The sequence below is a fragment of the Choloepus didactylus genome, chromosome 22 (genome assembly GCF_015220235.1).
Source record: "Choloepus didactylus isolate mChoDid1 chromosome 22, mChoDid1.pri, whole genome shotgun sequence".
Classification (NCBI taxonomy): Eukaryota; Metazoa; Chordata; class Mammalia; order Pilosa; family Megalonychidae; genus Choloepus; species Choloepus didactylus.
In genome coordinates, this window is record NC_051328.1 from 12,995,128 (window position 1) to 13,016,803 (window position 21,676).

Consider the following 21,676-nt stretch of genomic DNA (forward strand, 5'->3'; position numbering starts at 1 on the left):
TGCCAGCCACATGCTGGGTGCGTCTCCCTCACTCTGCCCAACAAAATAGGTACTATTTTTGTCACTTTTTAAAAAATTTGAGAGCCACAGTTCAGAGAGGTTGCAGAACTGCTCTAGGTCACACAGCGAAGAGGAGATTGGAGCCAGGAGTGAAATACAGGTCAGTGCCTTTGACTTTGACTGGCCCACACCAAGCCTCTGTCTTCCTGCCTGTAAAGTGTCCGTGTGTCTGTCCACCTCACAGGGAGGCTGGGGTGCCAGTGGCTTGGGGCCTGTGGAAGCTCGGCTGAGTAGCATCTGTCCAGGCTCACAGCCTGGATGTTTCTCAAGTCCCTGCGCCCTGTCCGCATCGTTCCAGGACTTTTCAGGAATACTGCTGCTGGTGGCAAATAATGGCTAAGTGCACACGCTGGCTACAGCGTGGAGACCTTAGCAGTAGGAGAAGCTCTTCACGAGAAGCAGAGTGCAGAACATGCCCCTTAGCAAGCTCCAGTCCAATTTTCGTTCAGATGTGATAGGGTCGAGCTAAACCCTCCCTGGTGGTAGCCCGAAGGGCGTGGTGCCCGCTGAGGGGAGGGACAGGAGGGCTAGCTGGGAGGAGGGTGTCCCCAACCCTGCTGGGAGCCCTGGGCCTCAGCGGCAAGTCCCCTAGGGCCTTCAAAATGCATCATCAGGCTCTGATAATGTGGCTCCAAGACGCAGAGGAAGGGTTTTGTCTGGGGACATGGGGAGAGGGCAGTGGAGGAGACAAGGGCTGCGTGGAAGAAGGGGGTTTGCCCCTGCACCGGGGCTCCCCGGGTGTTCCTGCCCCACCTCCTCCACCCCCACCAGACACACCTACCTCCCGAGCTGGTCTCCTGCGTTGCCTGCAAACAATAAAGTGGAGACTGAACGTGACCATCGGCCCCTCCCAGCCCCGGTCCACCCCAGCCCCTCTCGGGGGGTCTGCCTTCCGGAGACCTCATGGCTCCGATTCTAAGCCTCACCCACCCAGCTGGTCAGGCCCAGCCAGTCCCCCGCTGTGCCATCCGGGGAGGGCCCTGTGACAGCCTGCAGAGGGCAGTGCACAAGGACCCCCAGCCCCAACACCTGGGCTTGCCACGGAGATGAGGGGACCTCCCCGCGCAGCCTGTGAATATGGGGACAAAGTGCCATGAGCGGCCACCACGGGACTCCCCACCCGGGCACCGCACTTCACAGTGTGCAGCCCTTTGGATCCTCCTACAAACCCTGAGGAGAGTTTGTAGCCCCATTTTACAAAAGTGGCCATTGAGGCCCCAAGTGGGGAGTCAACTTGCCCACAATCATGCATCTGTGTGAGGACTGGAGCCCCTCCCCATTTCCCCCCAAGGCCCTCCGGACACCATCGGGGCCTGCTCAGAGCCGGGCCTCGCGGTTCCTGCCTCTCTACTCCCCTCTGTCCGGGGACGACTCGCCAGCTGAAAATCCCCCTGCAAACCAAGTGGACAGGCCCCGGCCCCTCCGCCAACACCGGCCCAGGCTCCAGAGGTGGCCAGGGGCCAGGCTGGGGGCCGTGACTATAGGGCTGGAGGGTGTGACGCACCTGGTGAGAGGACCTCCGGGGCTGGGCTGTGCCTACTCCGCTCTGCTCTGCACCGTCCAGCGCCACCAGACAGCTATCCAGCAGGACACTGCGGCCCCCAGGGGGCAGGAGGAAAGGGCTGGGGTTAGGCCATTAAACATGTCCTGAACTCTGCTGAGCGACAGCTCTGTGACAGGAGCTGGGGCCACAGAAATGCCCGAGAAGCGGTCCCAGCCCTCATGAGCCTCCCAGCGCAGTGGAAGCGGCAGACCCCGTGCCTGCTAACAACCACCCTCTCTGAGACATGCACCGGAGCAAGGAGCTGCGGGGGCCTGAAGGACACAGCCACAACCCTGCCCAGGAAGGAGGGCTTCCCAGAGGAGGTGGCCTGTGAGCCGTGTCTTGCCACGAGGAATAGATGAGGAAGGGTGTCCAGGAGGGGGAACAGCATGTGCAAAGAAAAGTGTGAAGGGCTGTTGGAGGGATTGTCATCTGGGATATGGCCCAAAGACACTGTTCATTTCCCAGCTGAGGGTCTCCAGGTAACCTTGGTGAAGAGGGCAGGGCAGGGAGTACGAGAAAAGTGAGGCCCAGGGAAGTAAACCGAGCAGAGGGCCAAAAGCACACAGCAAGTTGTCCCAGGCCACACAAACCTCGAGCCAAGCTGTGAGATCAGAGCCACACTGCAGCTGCGGAAGGTGCCAGGGTCTTGCCCAGTAATAGGCACAAATGAGTGGCGGGGCCAGGGGTGAGGCTACAGGGAGTTGGAGGGACTCTGGCAAATTGGAGAACCAACCGCAGGCAGAGACTCCATTCTGCATGTAACAGGCCCAGTGTCGCCAGGTCTTATGATTTTCACGAGGAGTGTGAACTAAATGTTTCTTAGGTGGAATCTCCTGATCTGTGGAGGCTGATAATTAATTCAAGCTGATACATCTATATGAATATATAGATAACCCAAAGAGCCTGTCTCCAGGCTAAACTGGGCCCTCGGATGCCGCAGTGCAACCTGTGGGTTAAAATGATGACCCAGGACCAGGGGCTAATGTGATTTTTGTAGTTTTAATTGAATTCTGCTCCCTAACAGCCCCACCCCACCCCACGGGTCCTGACCCTTCCTGTGGGCCCCTGTTGCTGAGGGGCTCATAGAAGACGTTCCAGGGTGTCTGTCATGCAGCAAGCCTGGGTTCAACATCCTCCACCCAGAAAGCCATGTCTCAGCCCTCACGAGGCAGGCGAGGACACGGGGACAGGACTGCAGCCCGGTGGGTCTGCAGGAGGCAGCCGGTGCCCACACAGCCGGAGCGGCTCGTTTTACACGCCTGTCTCCCTCACCTGCACCCAAACAACCCCCAGAGGCTGTCCCCACTCCGGCACACGTCCGATGGCCTGTGCACTGTCAGGTGGCCCGGGCGCGGCCGAGCCTGGGTGGACCTCAGGGGCCCCTGACCCCAAGGCCGGGTTCGTAACCCCCCACCTCTGCACGTCTACACGGCACCGCGTGATGAGGAGGAGGAAGGCAAGTGTCTGGATGATTCCAACTCCCAACTCACTTTCTTCCCCTTTGTTGTATAGACAGTTCCATTCTGAGGGCCTGGATTATCAGGGTGAGACTCCCCAGCCCGTCCAGGAAGAGAGAGCTTTTCTTAAAGTAATTGAAGTCACAAAAGCAGGGCCGCACCATGACTTTCCCGGGTCATGGGGTCCTTTTGTCTTCAGGAGCCCCTTCCTCCATAAAACAGCATTAAAAGTTATATTTTATGACTGCGTTTGTATGAAGAGTAACATTAATATTATATTGTAAAGGTTTGTTTTTCTCCTCATTTTAAAAGAAATGAAACCATTCTCGCGGCCCCTATCGCGGGCCCTCGGCACCGCACCTGCCGCACAGGAGGGTCGGGAGGGGCCTTCTGCTGGGAGGAGGCTGCCCCGGCTCAGACACGGCGCCCTTCTCAGCAGCCAGGGCGCACAGCAGAGAGGCCCCGGAAATGGACGTCCCGAAGTTCCCCGGAGGCCTCCTGGGATCCTGATCTTGCCCATCCCAGGAAATCCACCGTTTGCCCTTGGCCAAGTCACCAGGAGGCCCTCGGGCTGCCTCTCTTTGCTCATCTCTCGAAAGGGACAGGACCTGCCCAGCCTGTGTGGCTGACTTATTTGAGTGAGGTTAGAAGAGCCAGTTAGAGTCTCATGGAAAAGTCAAAAAGGGCTTCCCACGTCCTGATTCCTCTGGACTCTCCGTCTCTAAAAATGGCAAGCAGCTTTCTCCGCCTGCAGCTCCCAATGACAGCCTGGCATGAGCTAGATTCCCTGCTGGCCAGGCACACGCAGGGTCCCGGCTCCACACCTCAGTTCTCTCATCTGTGAAATGGGCTTAATGATGGAATCACTGTGGAATGATGGGTACATGGCACAGTGCCTGGCACACAAAAAAAGTAAGAACCAAATGGAGGCTTATTCTTGTCGTTCTTGACATTGTTGTTATTTTATTAATCCCAGAGGAGGCAGAGATCTGCAGGATCACCTACGTGGATTGGGGAATGTTTGGCACAAATATCCCCATCTGTTGACCCTGATGCACAAGCCCAGCAGTGACCCCATCTGCATTGCTAGGGGCTATTTGGGGGCCTATGTACCAAAGCCACATTGCCTACGACCTGCCAAAGCCCCCTCTTGCCTGGAAGCCATGTTGCCTGGGTCCCCTGCCAAAGGCCCCTCTTGCCCAGTCCCCAAGCAGCAGGTCAGCAACATCTAGAAAGTTCCCACGTCCTGGGGATTTCCAAGCAGAGGGACAGACAGAGGCTGGCTGAGGTGGGCATCCCAGGATGCCCTCTTGGCTTTCCAAGTTCAAAGCTTGGGGGTAGCAGTGGCAGCGGCCAGCTTTCAACATTTACCAGCCCACACCCCCTGCCCCATGTCACCCAGCAGGCTGTGCCCCCCAACTAAGGTCCTCACTGTCACCTTCAGCACCCTCTTCCCCCACATCCCAACCCCGACGGAAGGAAGGAGGGGCACCTACTTGTGTCTCACTGTCTTTGCCAACAAGGGCGTCCATGGTGCAGGGTGTCAGCTGGGGGCTGTGACACGCATCCCAGTCCTGGGAGCGGCGCATGCAAACGGAGGATTTGGAGAGCCCCGGCCCAGCAGGAGACCAGCTCCCTTGCCGGCCTGGCTCCGGTGGCCACTGAACCTCCGAGCTCTCCTGCTTCTAATCAGATCGAGGGGATGTGCAGGGAACTCCGCGGAAACACCCCCAGGGAAGCCAGGTAGGGACCAGTAGGCTGCGGTTGCCAGGCAAAGCCGAGCTGTTGCCGGCAGAGACCAGGTCGCTAGGCGACCATCTGCCCGTTGCCGGGGCCCTGGCATCAGCAGTAACCCCTGCGCCTCCGCAAAGCCAGCCCAGAGCATCCTGTCCAGCCAGTGACAGCCCAGCTCCGCTTGTCCCAGGCCTCACACCCTCCAGCCCTGGGACCACTCACCCTGCCACCATGGCACCCTCATCCCTACCTGCATCCTGGGGCCCAAAAGTTCTCTGAATCTAAAACTGCACAAAGATGTGTGTAAGCATGTGTGTGCCTGTGGTGTATGTGGATAACTCAGTATGTGCTTGTGTGCAAATGTATCTGAGGGTGCAGTGTGGCTATGTGTGAGTGTGTGTATGTGTGTACACATGTACATACGTGTGAACATTGTGTGTGTGCTGCATATATTGTGCATCTGCCAGGATGTGTGTAAGTACAAGGGAGTGTGTGCCTGTACTTTTGTGTGTGTGTCTGCTGTGTGTCTGTGTGCTGTTATGTTTGTGTAGTGCAGACATGTGTGTGCATACCTGTGTGTACTGTGCACTGAGTACACATGCACAGTTAGTGTGTATGTGTGTGCACATATTTTATCACTGTCCCTCAAAGGGAGTTTTGACTCAAGGGGAGTGGCAAATAAAGGGGCTTGCAGACCTGTGAGATGTGCGTGGTGAGCTGAGGGCACACAAGGCTGCACTAATGTTGCTGGGCAGTGTCTGAGGCCTTTACCTATCAGAAGGGCCCAGTTACCTGTTAGTGAGAGCAACCTTGCTCCGGGGTGCAGGGGGTAGAATCAGGACTGGGTTACAGAAGTCATAGAAAAACGAGCTTAGTTTGGTATAAGAGATAATTTCACAAGTCAGAGGTATATATGGACGGATGGAAGGGACAGCTTTGGAGATGGTGAGCTCCCCGTCACTGGAGGTAAGCAAGTAGAGACTGTGTAGCCTCCTGCTAAGGATGTAAGGATTATATGTGACCTGAGCAAGAGTGGAATAAAAGCAATGACACTGAGCTGGCTCCTAGCCCTGAATCCTTGTGTTGGTTCCATGGTTGAAATATACCCTGACTGGGTCTAAAAACTGACTCTTGGAGGGGACCAAAACATCAGTAAATATCAAAGGGCACTTACTCAGGGCCAGGTCCTACCACATGCACCATCACAGCTGATCCTTAATGGCCTCTCTGCAGGGGGCTATTACTACCCCCCAGTTTACAGACGGGGAGGCAGAAGCTCTGAGCAGGCCACGGCCCAGGCCACGCAGCTAAGAGGAGCAAAGCCAGGTTTCTGACACCAGGGCCTGTGCTCCTAGCACTCCCGGTGCTACCCTGCCTCAGGCCATGGCCAGAGGGACGGGTCAGGGAGGAAGGGTGAGGAGCAGGAGGTACCACGGTGGACAGAGCTGCAGAGACAGGGCCCTGTGCAAGAGGGAGGGAGCCAGGGGACAGATCAGCTCACTCTTGCCTGATGCCCGATGACAGCCTCCTCGCTTCTCTCCGGGCCTCCATCTCTGCCCATCACGGCTACCTGATCCTGACACTCCCCTGCTCGCAGACTTTCAATGGCTCCCCATGGCTCCCGGAAAATCAAGTCCACGGCCTTTACAACCTGGCCCCACCGCCTCTGAGTGTCGTCTCCCACCACTTCCGCCAACCCCTTCGACTTTGTCACTCTTCCACCCTGTAGATCATCCCGTCCTCCTTGAAACACTTTCTAACTTGGCTTCCGGGGCCCCACACTCTTCTCTAGTCTTCCCCCACCTCGCTGGGGGCTCCTCCTCTTTGCTGGCTCCCTCCTCGTCTCCCCGACCTCTAGTTTGGGCCTTGGGCCTCGGGCCTCTCCTCTCTCCACAGTCACCCCCCAGGGCATCTCCTCCAGCCCCACAGCTCAATTCTATCTGCATGTCCCTGACTCCCGAATTTATATCTTCAGGCCAAACTCTCCTTTTCCTGACACCACATTCAGTTGTGCAACTGCCTGCTCTTCTCCACTTGTATCTGTCCACCCTTCTGTCCATCCACCCTTCTGTCCATCCCACATTCCTAATAGCCTTCTTCTTCTTAGTGATTTCTGATGCCCATTTTTAAACTTTTATGTTAACCGAACTATTCTGCATGTTTTAAGGTTGAAAACCTTATGGACGTGGGTAGAAAATCAACCATTAATGGACAATAGAGCAGATTCTAGGGTAGCCTTAGAAGGCATCAAAGGCAACCACGGGACTGGGAGGGAGGATGGCGGGGGAGAGAGCCCTTTGTCTTGGCTTTGCTAAAACAAGGAACAACTGTGAGCACAATGCATATGAGCCTTCACTCATCCAGTCATTCATGCACCTATTCAACATACATTTATTTGGTGCCCACTGTGCCAGGTACTGTTCTAGGCTCAGGTGGCAAAGCAGTGAATACAAGAGACAAAAATCCCAGCCTCATGAAGGTTGTGTGTGTGTGTGTGTGTGTGTGTGTGTGTGAGTGTGTAGGGGGATTGTTGAGTGGTGGGTGTGGGTGATAGGAGTCCCGGGTCATTTTGAGCACCAGCGGGAGACCCCCAGATCCCCCCAGCCTCTCTGGGTCAGTGCCCAGCAGCACACAGCAGAGAATGAATGGAAGGAGCTCCCAGGGGCAGCAGAAAGCCCCTGCCCCAGGAGCTCCCCAGCCTCTCACTGCAACCCCAGCGCCCCGGGGCAGCCCTTAGCAGGCAGGACAAGGGCCTCAGCCAGCTGGACAAATAACTCACATAGGCTCGTCCTCCTCCTCCTCTTCCTCTCCTTCCTCCTCTCCCTCCTCCTCCTCGTCTTCTTTCTCCTCTTGAATTCGGGGCAGCTCCCTGGGATGGGGTCAGAGGTGGGAGGTAAACCTACCTGCAACTGCAGCCTAGCCCACCTCCCGCCCCCATTCCCTTTAGGATGCCCCATGGCCCCCAAGACCCTGAAGTCTCGGACCTGGGGCACCCACCCAAGCAGCCCGGAATAGAGCAACGAAGCCTCTTCACTGCACGAAAGGGCTGTCCCAGCCCCCACGGTCCCAGTGGTCACCCTAGGCCAGCCCCGGACTCTCTCTGGGCCTCAGCTTCCCCGTATGTGCAATATAAGTCCTGGGTTTGAGGATACCTGAGACCCTGAGCCCTCCTAGCTTGGGTGACTATCACCAAACATTGCTGGTGGGAGCAAAAACGACTTCATTCCTTTAGAAAGCAATTTGCAGTCAATACCACAACAACGAATTCCCATCCCCTATAACCCAGCAATCCCACCTCTGGAAATTTACCCTGAAGATGTATTCATGCTCATGTACAAAGACTATGTTACAAGAGGGTTTGTTGCAGAATTGTTCGTAATATTATTCGGCTGTAAAAAGGAATGAAGTTCTGATGCATGTGGCAACATGGATGAACCTCACAATCATCATTTGGAGTGAAATTAGCCAAACACAAAAGGACAGATACTGTATGATCTCACTGATATGAAATGAGCAGACTATGCAAATTCATAAAGTCAAAAACTAGAATACAGATTACCGGGGGCCAGGTGGGGGAGGGGAATGGGGAGTTGGTGTTTAATTAGTACAGTCTTCTGTTTGGGGTGATGGAAAAGTTTTGGCAATGGATGAGGGTGATGGAGACACCACTCTGTGAATATAATTAACAGCACTGAATTGTATATTTGAAGAGGGATAAAAAGGGAAATTCTAGGTTGTATGTAAGTTACCACAAAAAAAGAAAACTGTATAACACAAAGAGTCAACCCCAATGGAAACAGTGGGCTAAAGTTAACAGCATAATTATAATAATATTGTTTCCTTATGCAAAAGGTTAATAACAGGGGAGATGCATGTGAGAAAGGGGGTATATGAGAGCACTGTACTCTCTGAATGATTTTCCTATAAACCTACAACCACCCTAATGAAGAAATAAAAATGGGTGGGGTCCCCTGCTTGCATACACCTGGCCGCTCTCGGGACCGACACACAAAATCCTGGTGGTCGTCGTTGCCTTTGGGTGCGGGGACAGTGTCTGGCCATCAGGGAGCTGGAGGCAGGCTTGGTGCCCTTTCTATGCCCTTTCATCCTGTGGGAGCTAAACGACATGCCTGCTATCTTCTCCAACAGCAGCTAACTTCTTCCAGGCCGTCTCCGGCTCCCACCTGGGCGTCTCCTCCATGACCCCCGTCTCCTCTTCATAAGCCGGAGCCACCTCTGCTCCCCACAGGCTGCCGCTGCCACTCTGATGCGCGTCCTCCTGGTGAGCGTCAACTTCCTCCAGGGCGAGGTCGTCCTCCACTTGCCCTCTGGGGAGGATGCTGACTGCAGGGGACACAGGGGGAGCTACTCGTGGGGTGTGGGCTTAGGCCCCCGAGCCCCAGGGGCCGCACGGGAACCCTTGGCCATCCCCAGCAGGGTGCTCAGCAGCCAGGCAGCAGGAAAAGGCGCCTGTTAGGAGGGGGGTGGTAGCAGCCAGATCAGTGGCAAAGCTGTGGGTTGAAGCCCACGACGACTCACCCTGTCTCCTTCATTTATTTTTCTCCCTCTCTCTACTCTTGAGACGGCATTCTCAATTATAGTTGATCGAGTGGGGGCTTCTTTCATGGACACTTGTGCAAGGGTAGAAACAGCGTTTCTAATCCCAGCCTCGCGGGTGATACCAAAAGCCCAGCTTTTGTGTCCGCTGCCGCACCCATGTGTGGGGTGGCCTGGGTTGTCCCGAGAGATGCAGAGGGAGCCTGCCTACCACCTGTCTCTAGATGCCGCCCCTTGGTGACGGCATACTGCATGCCCATTATCTCAGCACTGGCTTCTGGGTGTCCTTCTCTCCCTCCCTTCCTGACCCAGGGACTCCACTCTTCAAGGGAATTTGGTTTTCTCAGGGGAGGTGGCCCCCACCTTCAGAGAGGATCCTGGAATAGTCAGTATTTCTCCACTCACTCTGGTCTCCGACAACAAAAAGCGGGTACAGGGGAGCCTCAGCAGGAACCTAAGCTGACCCCCTGGCAGGTGTCAGGGAGGAGGAGAGAGACTACCTGGATTCCAGGTGTCCCCCCAAATTTCCAGGGGACTTGGTGGCCCTCAAGTTAAGCATGAATTAGTAGCTGTGACCTTAAACAGGGGCTGGCTTCCAGTCTTATCCTGCAACTTTCGAAGTGATTGTTCATGGAGTAGCATAATAATAATAGCCACGTTTATCGAGCACTTACTATGTACCAGGCCCTTGTTAAGTGGTTTACATGAATTAACTCGATTAATCCTTACATCAACCTGTTGAGGTGGGAACCATCATCATTATCCCCACTTTATTTTCCCTCTTATTTTTTTAATTTCCTCTTTTATAGATGAGCAACCCAAGACACAGGTTGACACCTTCTGCTATGGGGTGCCTTCTGTGTGCGGGGCACCAGCCTGCCTGCTTTGCAAGAGTTGCCTCACTCCTCTTGCCCTGCCCCTGGCTTCCGGGTACAGGTGTTATCCCCCTTTCACAGAGGCACCTGCCCTGCAAGGAAGCCCCACCCCCACCCCATCCTGAACTAGCCCTTTCCACGGTCGGGCCTGAGTGCCTCTGGCCTGGTGGCACCCCTGTGGGCACCCCTGTGGTCTGACCAGGAAGGCTCCTCACGTGACCCCGAATCCGGTGTTCGATGTTGCCATCCAGCAACGGTGTAACCAACTGCGGCGAAAGTTCCTGCCTGGGGCAGCAGGGGACATCTAGGAGCTAAATATCCCCTCACCATGAGCTTGTTACGTTTTCCAACCACCCCAAAAGATGAAAACAGTACCCTCACATTTTGTAGACCAGGGAGCTGGCTCAGAGAGGGTGAGCAAATTGTCCGAGGACATAGCGAGTTGGAGGAAAACCCAGGTCTCCTGACCCCAAATCCAGCTCTTTCCCCCACAGCCTGCTTCCCTGGCGTGCCGTTCCTGGTGACAAACGAGTCCTGCGAGTGCCTTGTCGGTGTCAGCAGCCAGTCTGTAAAGGGCGCGGGACTAGCCCAGCGTTTGCTGCCCATAAGAGGCAAGGCTGTCCTGGCTTAGGAGCGTTTCCTTCATTAACCTTTTCTTGTAGGTACTATTTAGCGGGCAAGCGTTTCACAAGCCTTGCCTCCTTTAATCTCGGTGACAGGCCTGAGGCGGGGGTGGGGGGTGGGGGTCCTGTGTTGTTCCCATTTTACAGCCAAAGACTCTTCAGCTCTGAGAAGAGAAGGAGCACGCCCAAGGTCACCCAGCCAGCAAGGGCTGGGGTCAGAGCTCTGACACTCACACCCAGGCAGGTTCCCAAGCCCACCTGGAGGTGGGGGCTGGATGGGGACATGCCAGCCCGGGGCTTCAAGGCAACTGATTCACCACTCTCTGGGGGTTTTCCAGCCTCCCCGAATCCCACACCCCACACCTCTGCCCGGGACCCAAATTGTAGATGGAGACATCGAGACACGATGGGTGCTCCAGGTCATGAGAACGGCTGCTCTGTCGGGGGTTTGATCTTTGCCCCCAGAGCCCCTCACGGGCAGGCTGCCCACTGACCAGCAGCCTCTCTGCCAGCCTAGAATGTCCTTTAGGGCCACCGAACCTATCCTGACCCTGGCAGTGAAGACTCCAACTGGGGAAGGAGCCCCTGTTTCCTGGATCGGCAGGCAAGGAGGCCTGGGGATGGATTCGAGGCCAAAGCCCCCATCCTCTCTGGCTTCTCCTTCTGAATCCCTCAGGCCCCCTGGTACAGGCCTGGGATGGCAAACCCATTCCCCCTGCCTTTCGCTTGTCCACACTCATGTCTCCTTCCATCTGGGCCCCCAAATACTGATCTCTTGCTAACTGCAAGTTTCTCAAAGTGTGGTCCCAGCTCCTCCCCCATCAACAGAATCATCTGGGAGAGAAGGTGCTTCTCCACAATACAGATTCCCAGGCACTCACACTCTTCAAGTCAGAAGATGTGGGGGTGGGACATTCTTCATAATTGTCCCCAGGTGCTTCGCGTGAGACCCATAGTTGAAGAATTTCTGTATCAATTGCTTTTCCCTGCCCCAGAATAATTTTTGTGAGGTCACTCCCCTGCACAGCCACCTTCAATGGCTCCCCATTACCCACAATCAGGCCCTGACTTTTCTAGCTATATCTTCTGTTTCAAGGACTCTGGGCTCCAGGTCAACTGAAGTGCCCACCATTCTCCCACCCCCCACCCTGTCCCTTTCCTGCCTCCAGGCATTTCTTCACTTCATTCCCTCTATCAGGATTGCTCTCCCTTACCACCAGTTTGAGATCGCCAGGGTCTCAAACTCAAAGGCCCACAGGGAACCAGTATAAATGGGTGAAGTGGTGGGTGCAGCCTGCTGCGAGGGAGCATGGTGTGAGCCCAAGACAGCCAGATCATCCCGGTTTTTCCAGAGAGGCCAAACTTTCCAAGTGTAAAGCTACCTAATTTCTAAATGTTGGCAACTAATTTTAATTTCTTAAAATCATTCACTGGCCCAAACAAAGACACCCAAGGGCCAGCTGGGGCCCAGGGCAACCAGCTCAGGACCCCTGGCTGAATCCTCTTCCCACAGTCCCCAGCACCGCAGACCACAGCCTATTCAGTCTACCTGCTTTAAAACCAAGTACTTATTTTAGCCTTAGCCTAACTTATTATTAAGCAATAATATCATGAAGTCACAGGTAGGATGGGTTAATTTATGCTTTTTTTAATGTCGATGAAAATGTTAAAAATGTTTGTCGCTGCCTTCTGGTGGTCCCTGTCCCTCCGAGGGAAAGCACATGGCCAAGCCTAGGAGAACCTCTTACAGGAAAATAGTGCCCCATCGAGGGCACTGACTGTGCCAGGTGGCACGTAAGGGCTGTGCAGGCGTCTTCCCAGAGAGGCTCGTGAGAGAGGCTTTCCACAGCCCATCTCACAGGCTGCTGTCAGCTATGTGTCCCCTTGTTCTGATGGGAAGTGGCTGCTCTTTGTCCTCCACGCTGGCCAGATGCCCTGGGAGGGGGGTGGTTCTGGGGCTGCCAGAGGTGACTCCAGCTCCCCCTGCCCTCCTGGGAGTGTGAGGAGGAGCAGGGGGTCCCTGTTCCATAGGGTGGTGGGTCGGCAGACACCTCCTCTCCCTTCCCCTGCAGGCCTTCTCTTCAGGACACCCTCTTTCCTTCCATCCATCCGTCCATTTGTCCATCTGTGCTCTCCCAGGCTCCCTTCTCCATTGTTTCAGAGGCCTCCAGCCGCTGCCACCCCTGAAACAAGGAGAAGAGAGAAAGGTGGACAGCTGGAGGGACAGACGGAGGGAATGCTGAGAGTCAAAACTAATAACTAAATCCAGTTTTTTTATTAAGATCTAAATATACAGGCTGAGAGGCTGCTGAAAACTTATAAAGATATGCTTGATAGATTACGTTCCTGTGTGTTGGAAACAAGCAAGAACTAAATAATCAGTTGCTGTCAACCAAAATTAACTGAATAGTCAAGTATGGGCACTAGTTTTTAAAATGTTTTTACATTGTTTGTGATTTTGAATTAAATAAAAACAAAGAACAATAAATGTTTAAATTTTAAAAAGGGGATGAAGGGGTGAATGAGTGAATGGATGGGGAAGATCGGGAGTGTAAGGGGAGAGAAGTGGGGGACACTCACCTCCATCCCTCAGAGTCTCCCCTGTTACGAGCCTACCCCCATGGCCACCAGCACCCGCCTGTGCCCCCCACACTCCAGAACCTCCGGGAGGCCCTGTGCTAGGCTGGCTGGGAAGCCTGCCCCTCTGCAGGGAGCAGAGAGGACCCTAAGACGTGCGGGCGCTCTGGACTCAGCTGTCAGCACCCAGCAGAGGGCCTCTGCTCCAGGGGACGGTTTCGGGCTCCTTAACCTTGGCCTGACTGAGCAACTTCCCAGTCCAAGAGGCCTCTGGTCGCTGCCCGCCGAGAACTTGCTCTGTGACTTTGGGCAAGTGCCCTCCGCTCCCTAAGCTCGCCCCCCAACCCCACCCCAACAGCAAGGAGGGTCCCCGCTCTGCACCCTCCCAGGGTGGCCAGGAGACCCTGCTCTGACAGCTGAGGCTCCTCCCTGTGTCATCCTGCTGTCACTGTAAAACCTCTCACCCCAGCTCCAGAGCCGTGGTGGGCCGCTCCCCACTTCCCAGGGCTCTCACAGACCACCGTCAGCTGGGAAAGGCTGGGGTGGGACACAGCCCTGCAGACCCAGCAGGGAGGGTGGGACGGGGACGCCACTGCCCTGAATGCTGCACCAGAACCCATCCCAGGGCCTCCGAAACTACCTGTTGGTGATGAATGGATGGATGGTGTGCCGGTTTGAATGTATTATGTCCCCCAGAAAAAGCCATATTCTTTGGTGCAATCTTGTGGGGCAGACAGAATAGTGGGGATTAAGTTGGAATGTTTGGATTAGGTTGTTTGCATGGAGATGTGCCCCACCCAGCTGTGGGAGGTGACTCTGGTGGGATACTCCCATGGAGGTGTGGCCCCACCCATTCGGGGTGGGTCTTGATCAGTGGAGCCATATAAATGAGCTGGCTCAAGGAGAGGAAACGGAGTGCAGCTGTGAGTGACGTTTTGAAGAAGAGCAAGCTTGCTAGAGAGGAATGTCCTGGGAGAAAGCCATTTTGAAACCAGAACTTTGGAGCAGACGCCAGCCACGTGCCTTCCCAGCTGACAGAGGTTTTCCGGACGCCATTTGCCATCCTCCAGTGAAGGTACCCGATTGCTGATGCATTACCTTGCACACTTTATGGCCTTAAGACTGTAACTGTATAGCCAAATAAACCCCCTTTTTATAAAAGCCAATCCATCTCTGGTGTTTTGCATTCCGCAGCATTAGCAAACTAAAACAGATGGACAGATAGATGGATGGACAGACGGACGGACGGATGGATGGAGGTCCTGTCCACCACATGCCTTTTGGGAGGCCATGAAATGAAGAGCGGACCCCACCCCAGCCCTCCCCTCCTGATGCAGAAGCTGAGACACAAGGCAGCCGCAGGGGACGGGGGGCGGCCCTCCCAGCTCCGGGGAGCCAAGTCTGTGGGGTGGGGCTCCACCCGGGAGACTCTGCCCCCTCCCCTCCTCCACCCTCCAGGGACTCTGCTTTACCAGGGGGAGGAGGGAGCTCTCGGGGGCATTCCCAGCAGGCAGGGGCACATCCCCTTGGTCTCAGCACTGTGTTCTCTGGATGGAAGCTGGCAACACTGGGCCAGGCTCCCCCTCTGTGTCTCCCCCTCCTCACCCCCCAGGACGGGCCTCCACCCACCGTCTGGCTCTGGGCCAGGCTTGGGCTACCTGGCCAGGCTGACCAGAGGAGAGACCTGAAGAGCGGGGGGCTCTCGTAGCTCCAGGCCAGGAGGCCCCCATTTTGTACCCCCCTCCCCATGAGTCCAGGCCTGGCAGGGACAGCCCCGCTACCCAGGCACACTCAGGCCAGAGGAACCCACGACCCGCCCGGAGTGCACACAGGGACCCACTGAGGCCTCACTTACTGGTCTGCACGTCACACGTCTCAGCAGCGACAGGTTCCTGCATGGGGGGAAGAGGAAACAACTGCCCTGGCCTCCAGCCTCAGGCACCCCTCCCGGCACACCCATTGGCAAGAGGGTCTCCTCCTCCCCGACTCGGAGACCCGCGGAGATCCAGCACCTCAGCGGTCACCCTCTGCTCCAGGGTCTCCTGCCAGGATCTCAGCATGGGCCGGCCCCCACTGGAACACCCTCTCCCTTATTCTCTGGGAATGGAAAACCTCCTCCCGTCCTTCCTGGGGGGGGGGGGTGGCCTCGGAGCTCCTGGGCTCCCCAGGGCCTCTCCCCACAGGCACCCACCTCCCGGCCCCACCCCTCCCTCAGGGAGGGTGTCTTCAGGGACTGATTGTTCCTGCCACTGGGTCCCCTTTTCTTCTCTTGGAAGATCCCAAAGCTGCCCACTCGAATCCATGAGCAGAGGCCACAGAACCACGGAGGCCAGGGGCTCAGCCTGTGGGGAAGGGGCTCCAGCAGCCCCGTCTGCCTCCCACTGCAGCTCCCCCAGGCTAAGGGCAGGGCCCAGCCCTGGCAGGTGGGCCAGGCCAAAGAGCCCGGGTCTGGGGCCCACCTCGCAGGGCCTCGGTGGTCTCCTGAAATGGGGACAGGGTCCCTGCTGGGCCCAGAGACCATGAGGGGATTGGAGTGGGGGGGCCTTGAGAGCCTCAGGTGAGGAAAGGTGGGGGCCTCCACAGAGCCACAGCAGGGTACCTGCTCAGAGAAGCCTGACTGGGACTTTGAGGGACCCAGAGGCCCAAGGCCCAGCACCTCCGCCCCTTCCCGGCCCGGCCATCTTTGTTTACGAGCCTGGGCAGTGACGGGGTAGGGATTGGCACCCCACGGCTCAGGTGGGACAATGGAGCTCACACCAGGACTGACATTCAGGCCTCCTGCATCCCTATTCCAAATGCTTCTACGAAGATGTCCAACTGTCCCCAGAGAGGAGGGAGAGAGGGGATGACAACAGCCCTGCTGGGCTCCCCAGGAGCACACACAGGCCACTCCGTCTTCAAGTGAGCTCCATGCCGTCCCAGAACATTCTGGATCTGTCTTGTCTCTGGACCTTTGCCCATACTGATCCTCTGCCTGAGAAGCCCTTCCTACATCATCTGCCTTCACTTTCACCCACCCCTCCTACTCCTCCTTCAGGTCTCAGTTTGAAAGCCACCTCCACTGGGAAGCCTTCCTTGATGTCCCCAGGAGGTTTCTCCTCTGCACCCCACAGGCTCTCTGCTCCCCACCTTGAAGCACTGCTCCTACCCAACCGTGAGCTTCTACGGGTGCACAGGGCCAGCACCTGTCAGCCTGTGCCCACCTGGGTGCCTCAGAGAGAGTGTGTGGAATGAAGGGTGATGAGCAGACTGGCGGGGTGGGGAGGGGCTGTCTCTCCTGGCAGGCTCCCTTTTTCCTGCTGTGCGCTCACCTCCCAGGGACACAGGCCAACCATCCTGCCCTTGTCCAAGAGCCCACCCGCCACCCCCACCCCCAGACCCCCACTCCCAGGGCCCTGCACTGACCGGCTCCTCGGCCTTCCCACGGAGCACCGGCTGCGGCAGGGCCCTCTCCAGCCAGTGCAGGAGCCACGCCACCAAACTGCAGGTGGGAGAGAGGGGCCGCGTCAGGGTGGGAGAGCTCATGGGAAACTGCGGCTGGAGACAGATCCGTCCCAAGGCCAGAAGCAAGCCTGCCAGAAGGCAGACGAGAGCCCAGCCTCCAGCCTTGAAGACCTGCGCCCCCCCAGGCAAGCCTCAGTCACAGCTCAGACCCCAGCAGGCAGCTCAGGCTTCGGCGCCCCAGAGGCGCACGGGCTGGAGGGGGCACGATTCACATGCTGCTGGAGCAGGGGTACTTGGCAGTACCTACCCCAGTGTACGTGCATGTTTCTTTTGGCCCCACAACCCCATTTCTAGCGATTTATCCTAGAGACTTACTTGTATGTGAGCAAATGATGCATGTACGAGGCTTTTGATTGCAGCAAAAGGTGGAAATAAACTTAAATGTCCACCAAATGGTTAGGTAGAAGCTGGTGCAGACATATAATGGAGTACCGTGCTGCGGTTGAAAGAATGAAGTGGATCTATCTGTATGAAATGGAATCACCTCTAAGATGTATTTTTAAGTGACAAAAGCTAGGTGCAGAATAATATATAGAGTTAGCTTTTGTCAGACATGTTGTTTAAATGGGGAAATGTACTCGGAAGCTTGTCTGTGCTCAGAAAGTGTGGGGAAGGGCAAGAAGCTGCTAACGCAGGTGCCCTGGGGAGGGGTCCTATAAACCCATTTGAATTCTCTCCCCGGTGCGTGCGTAATGTTGATCATTTTAAAAACTCACTCTGTGCTTGGCCCTGGCATCATGGGATTGAGAAAGACTTCTTGGACCGAAGGGGAAGAGAAATAAACAAAATAAAGTTTCAGTGGCTAAGAGATTTCAAATAGAGTTAAGAGATCATTCTGGAGGTTATTCTTATGCATTATATAGGTATCCCTTTTTCGTTTTTGGTGTATTGGGATAGCTAGAAGGAAATACCTGAAACTGTTGAACCGCAACCCAGTTAGCCTTGATTCTTGAAGATGATTGGGTAACTATGTAGCTTACATGGCTGTGACCGTGTAATTGTGAAAACCTTGTGGCTCACACTCCCTTTATCCAGTGTATGGACAGATGAGTAGAAAAATGAGGACAAAAAGTAAATAAATAATAGGGAGGGATGGAGGGGTATGGAATGTTTTGGATGTTCTTTTTTACTTTAGTTTTTATGCTTATTCTTTTTTGTGTGTGGTAATGAAAATGTCCAAAAATTGATTATGCAGATGAATGTACAACTATATAATGGTACTGTGAACAACTGATTGTACACTGGATGATAGCCTGGTTTGTGAATATATCTCAATTAAATTGAATAAAAAAAAACGGACTCTGTGAAGTCTGGGCATTGAGCTGGGGCAGCACACTGTCCTCCACCATGGGAGACAGGGCATTTGGGGGCGCTCACCTGGCAGGGTCCCCAGTGGGTGGCAGGGAGGAGCCTTGCTGGGCTTCCGGACCTGGCTCCTCCTCGGGCTCCCGGGGGCTGGAGGCAGGCAGGGAGGGCTTCTCCAGAGCCTGCGGCATGGGCTCGGTTTCCAGGGGTGTTCCTGGGGTCTCTAAAGCATCAGGGAGAGCAGGAGGCTTACGGCATGGCCTCAGGGACACAGAAGCCTGGATCTGAGGCTCCTAGGTGGCTGCTTTAGAGCCAAACACCCCCATCATTGGACGGATACAGAAACTGAGGCCCAGGGAGGGTGAAGGATTTGTCCACAACCTCACAATTTTGTCCCAGGTCTCTAGCTTCCCAGTCTGGACTGGGTAGGAGGTCCCAGTGTCCCCCTCCCGACTGCCCACTCCCAGAAAGCACTGAACCCCTCCCTAGCCAGGGTGAGGGCTAAGGTCTCTCTGTCCAGTCCAGGGTCCCCTAGACCCCAGTTTCTCTCCCAGCCCAGCCCATGGCCATCCCAGGCAGCCCCCTCCGAGGCTCCCCTCCCAGTGTACCTGGGCCTGAGGAAGCATCTGCAGGCTCATCTCTCCAGCCCTGGATCATAAACAGGGAGCAAGGTCACGGGTCAAAGCAACCCCTGTGCACCTCCCATGCTGATGGCGCTGCCCTAGCCTGGGAAAAGCAGCAGGGGGGCTCCACCCTTCCAACCCCCCAACCCTCCACCACATCAAGGCCCCCTCGGGGGAGGAGAGCACCTCCTCTGTGGGCCCCAGGGGGAGGGATGGCCTGTTGGGGTAGGCAGGCCTTTGCTGGAGCCTTGAAAACCCTCCCACGTGGTCAGCTGACCGTTCCGCCTTCTCCTCGACTCACCTGGGAGGTCTTTGGAGGTTGAGGCAGAACTTTCTCCAGATTCTGCTCGAGCCACCTGAGCAGCCAGGGTCCCAGCCTGTGGAGGGGTCAGTGGTCAGCGGAGTGGCCTGAAGGAGCCAGCCCCACTGTCCCACCCCCTGGGGGCCCCGGCCTGGACCAGCCCTTCCTGGCCCTTGGCTGCCATTCGGCACAGCTGGGCCTTGCACTGGATGGCCTCTAAGGGCCCCGAGGGTTGGGGGTGGGGGGTGGCACTCTGGCCAACCTCAAATCCTGACCCAGAGCTTATCCAGATTCTAGAACAACAGGCCCAGCCTTGGCCTCCTGGGGCAGCAGGGGCTGCCTGGGGACCTGAATGCAGCACTGGGGGAGGGGCCTCCTGTGGCTGGGACAGACAGGGTCAGTGTCATGGGACGCCACCTGTGCGACCCCCTTCTGGAGTGGGGCCCTGTATTTGGTTTAATGTCACAGCCTTGAAATTCTTAATATTTTTGAACATGGGGCCCTGCATTTTTATTTTGCCCTGGGCCCCGCAAATTACGTAGCTGGTCCTGGGGACAGACACTGGGTCCCAGACTCATCTGGCTTCTAGGCAGACCCACCCTCTTTGGGGAAGCTCTGATTCCCCAGGGAAGCCCACTCCCCGAGTCTGGGCGAAAAGAAAGCTGGCAAATCTTCTGGGTGACTTCATCCTAAATTGCTTTGTTGGCCCCGCAAAGCAGCAGAGTGGCCCTGGGGACCCCTGGACCTGGGCAGCCTTAAGAGGACAAAAGAAACAGAGAGCTGGAGCTATGAATGAATGAATGTGTGACTGCGTAGATTCACCCACTCGTCCATTCATTCATCCAGAATGGGCAGAGCTCTCCTCCACAGCGGGCCTTATGCCGGGCACCATGCGTCCAGCAGCGACCAAGACAAAGAGCCCCAGCCCTCAAGGAGCCAACAGTCTAATGAATGAATGAGTGAAGGCATGAATGAATGGGGTGAATGGTGGTAAATGTATTACTGGATTCCCAGCAGAGACTACAAACCAGAGGCTGCAGACTTGTTTTGGGGACCCACATTGTTCTGAAAACTTTTTAATCAGTTAATAACATCTAAGAATTAAGGATTTTACATAAAAATCTAAATTTCTAACTTCTCTTGAAAAACTGGAGGATCTGGCCAATCCGGGCCCACCCTCCTGCAGGGCAAAGGCTGCTGGAACTGAGCGGGGCCCCTCCCCGGAGTGAGAAATGAGCACCCCAGGTTGCCACACATGGTCCCTGGCCAGCCTGCTGTCCGCTGATGAGGCAGCCACTCCCCTCAGTCAGCTCTGAGAAGTCAGAAGCTGTTGCCAGCTGTGGGGCAGCCAGGGCACCCCGATGGCCCTCTGGGGTCCAGATCCTGCCCCCAGGCTCCACACAGAGCCACCCCCCCCCCATGAAACCCACCTCTAAGGAGCCTGTCCACACCTCCTCCTCATCTCAGAAGGTGACACCCACCCAGGGATCTCCCCAGAATCAGCATGACTTCCCCTGGGCAAGACAGGGCCTTTGCCCCCATTTTACAGATGAGAAAATTAGTCTAGAATGAACAACAGACATGTTCAAGGTCACCCACCAAGGTGGTGGTAGACCCCGCTCTTGAACCCAAGACCTTCAGCTCTAGATGCATGTTCCTCCCACCACATGTGCTACAGACAAGGCTCAGGGGCTCCCACACCAGCAGTCAGTGAGGGGACTCACCCGGTGTCCTGGGCCCAGCGGGCCTCACTGGGTCCATCTGCAGACCCTGCAGGGACAGAAAATAGAAACCGTCAGCAGCGGGAGGGCTGCTCCGGTGCCGAGAGCCCGGCTCAGACCCAGGTCCCAACCCCGGGCCAGGTGGGTGAGAAGCTCCGGGCCCCCTGCACTCTCCCCAGGGGCAGGGCCCAGCCCTCAGCTCCTGAGCCCCCCACCTGGAAAGGCCATCTTGCCTCCTGGCCTTACCTGGGCCCCCAGTGCCGCAATGCCCAAGCACCTGTGCTCCAGCCTGCCGGGGACAGACAGACAGACAGACATGGGCAGAAAACAGAGTCAAGAGCCCAGGCTGGGCCGCCTCCCACCCACCCCTCCCCCAGCCAACCCCCGACCCCTCCTCGGCCCCCAGCCCCAGCGGCACCTCAGCAGGGTCCTCCAAGGCAGCAGTGGCGCTGGGGGCTGCCCCGGTGCTGTAGACGGGCTGCGGGACCACCTTCTCCATGCCCCTCCTGAGCCAAGTCAGCACCCGGCTGCTGGCACTGCCGGGGCACAGACACGGGCCTGCCGTCAGCCTGCCTCCCCTCCCTGGCCCGGGGCAGTGCCCAGCACCCGAGAGAACTGGCTTTGAATTCCAAGGCCCATCTCCCTCTGTGAGAGCTCAATCACGACTCTTCCCCCTCTGAGCCTTGGGTCCCTCTCCAGAAAGTGGACACGTCAACACTAACTGGGTGCCTGGTCAAGAGCAGTGGAGTTTTCTCTAAAATCCTGCCTCCCCCACTAGCCTGACTCCAGGGAA

The 21,676-nt window shown here is 56.3% G+C and overlaps 1 protein-coding gene across 1 annotated transcript in view; it reads right to left on the reverse strand.

Moving 5' to 3' along the window:
- CNGB1 (cyclic nucleotide gated channel subunit beta 1) overlaps positions 1 to 21,676 on the reverse strand; it is a 68,395-nt gene that overhangs the window by 43,414 nt on the left and 3,305 nt on the right. Inside the window, exons 4-14 of the mRNA XM_037816390.1 lie at positions 21,302 to 21,419; positions 21,130 to 21,172; positions 20,887 to 20,923; positions 19,163 to 19,238; positions 18,847 to 18,886; positions 18,311 to 18,461; positions 16,835 to 16,910; positions 15,285 to 15,321; positions 8,982 to 9,141; positions 7,577 to 7,666; positions 1,540 to 1,652 (exon numbers count right to left, since the gene is read on the reverse strand). Coding sequence (XP_037672318.1) covers positions 1,540 to 1,652; positions 7,577 to 7,666; positions 8,982 to 9,141; positions 15,285 to 15,321; positions 16,835 to 16,910; positions 18,311 to 18,461; positions 18,847 to 18,886; positions 19,163 to 19,238; positions 20,887 to 20,923; positions 21,130 to 21,172; positions 21,302 to 21,419 — 941 coding nt within the window. The remainder of the gene's footprint in view (positions 1 to 1,539; positions 1,653 to 7,576; positions 7,667 to 8,981; positions 9,142 to 15,284; positions 15,322 to 16,834; positions 16,911 to 18,310; positions 18,462 to 18,846; positions 18,887 to 19,162; positions 19,239 to 20,886; positions 20,924 to 21,129; positions 21,173 to 21,301; positions 21,420 to 21,676) is intronic.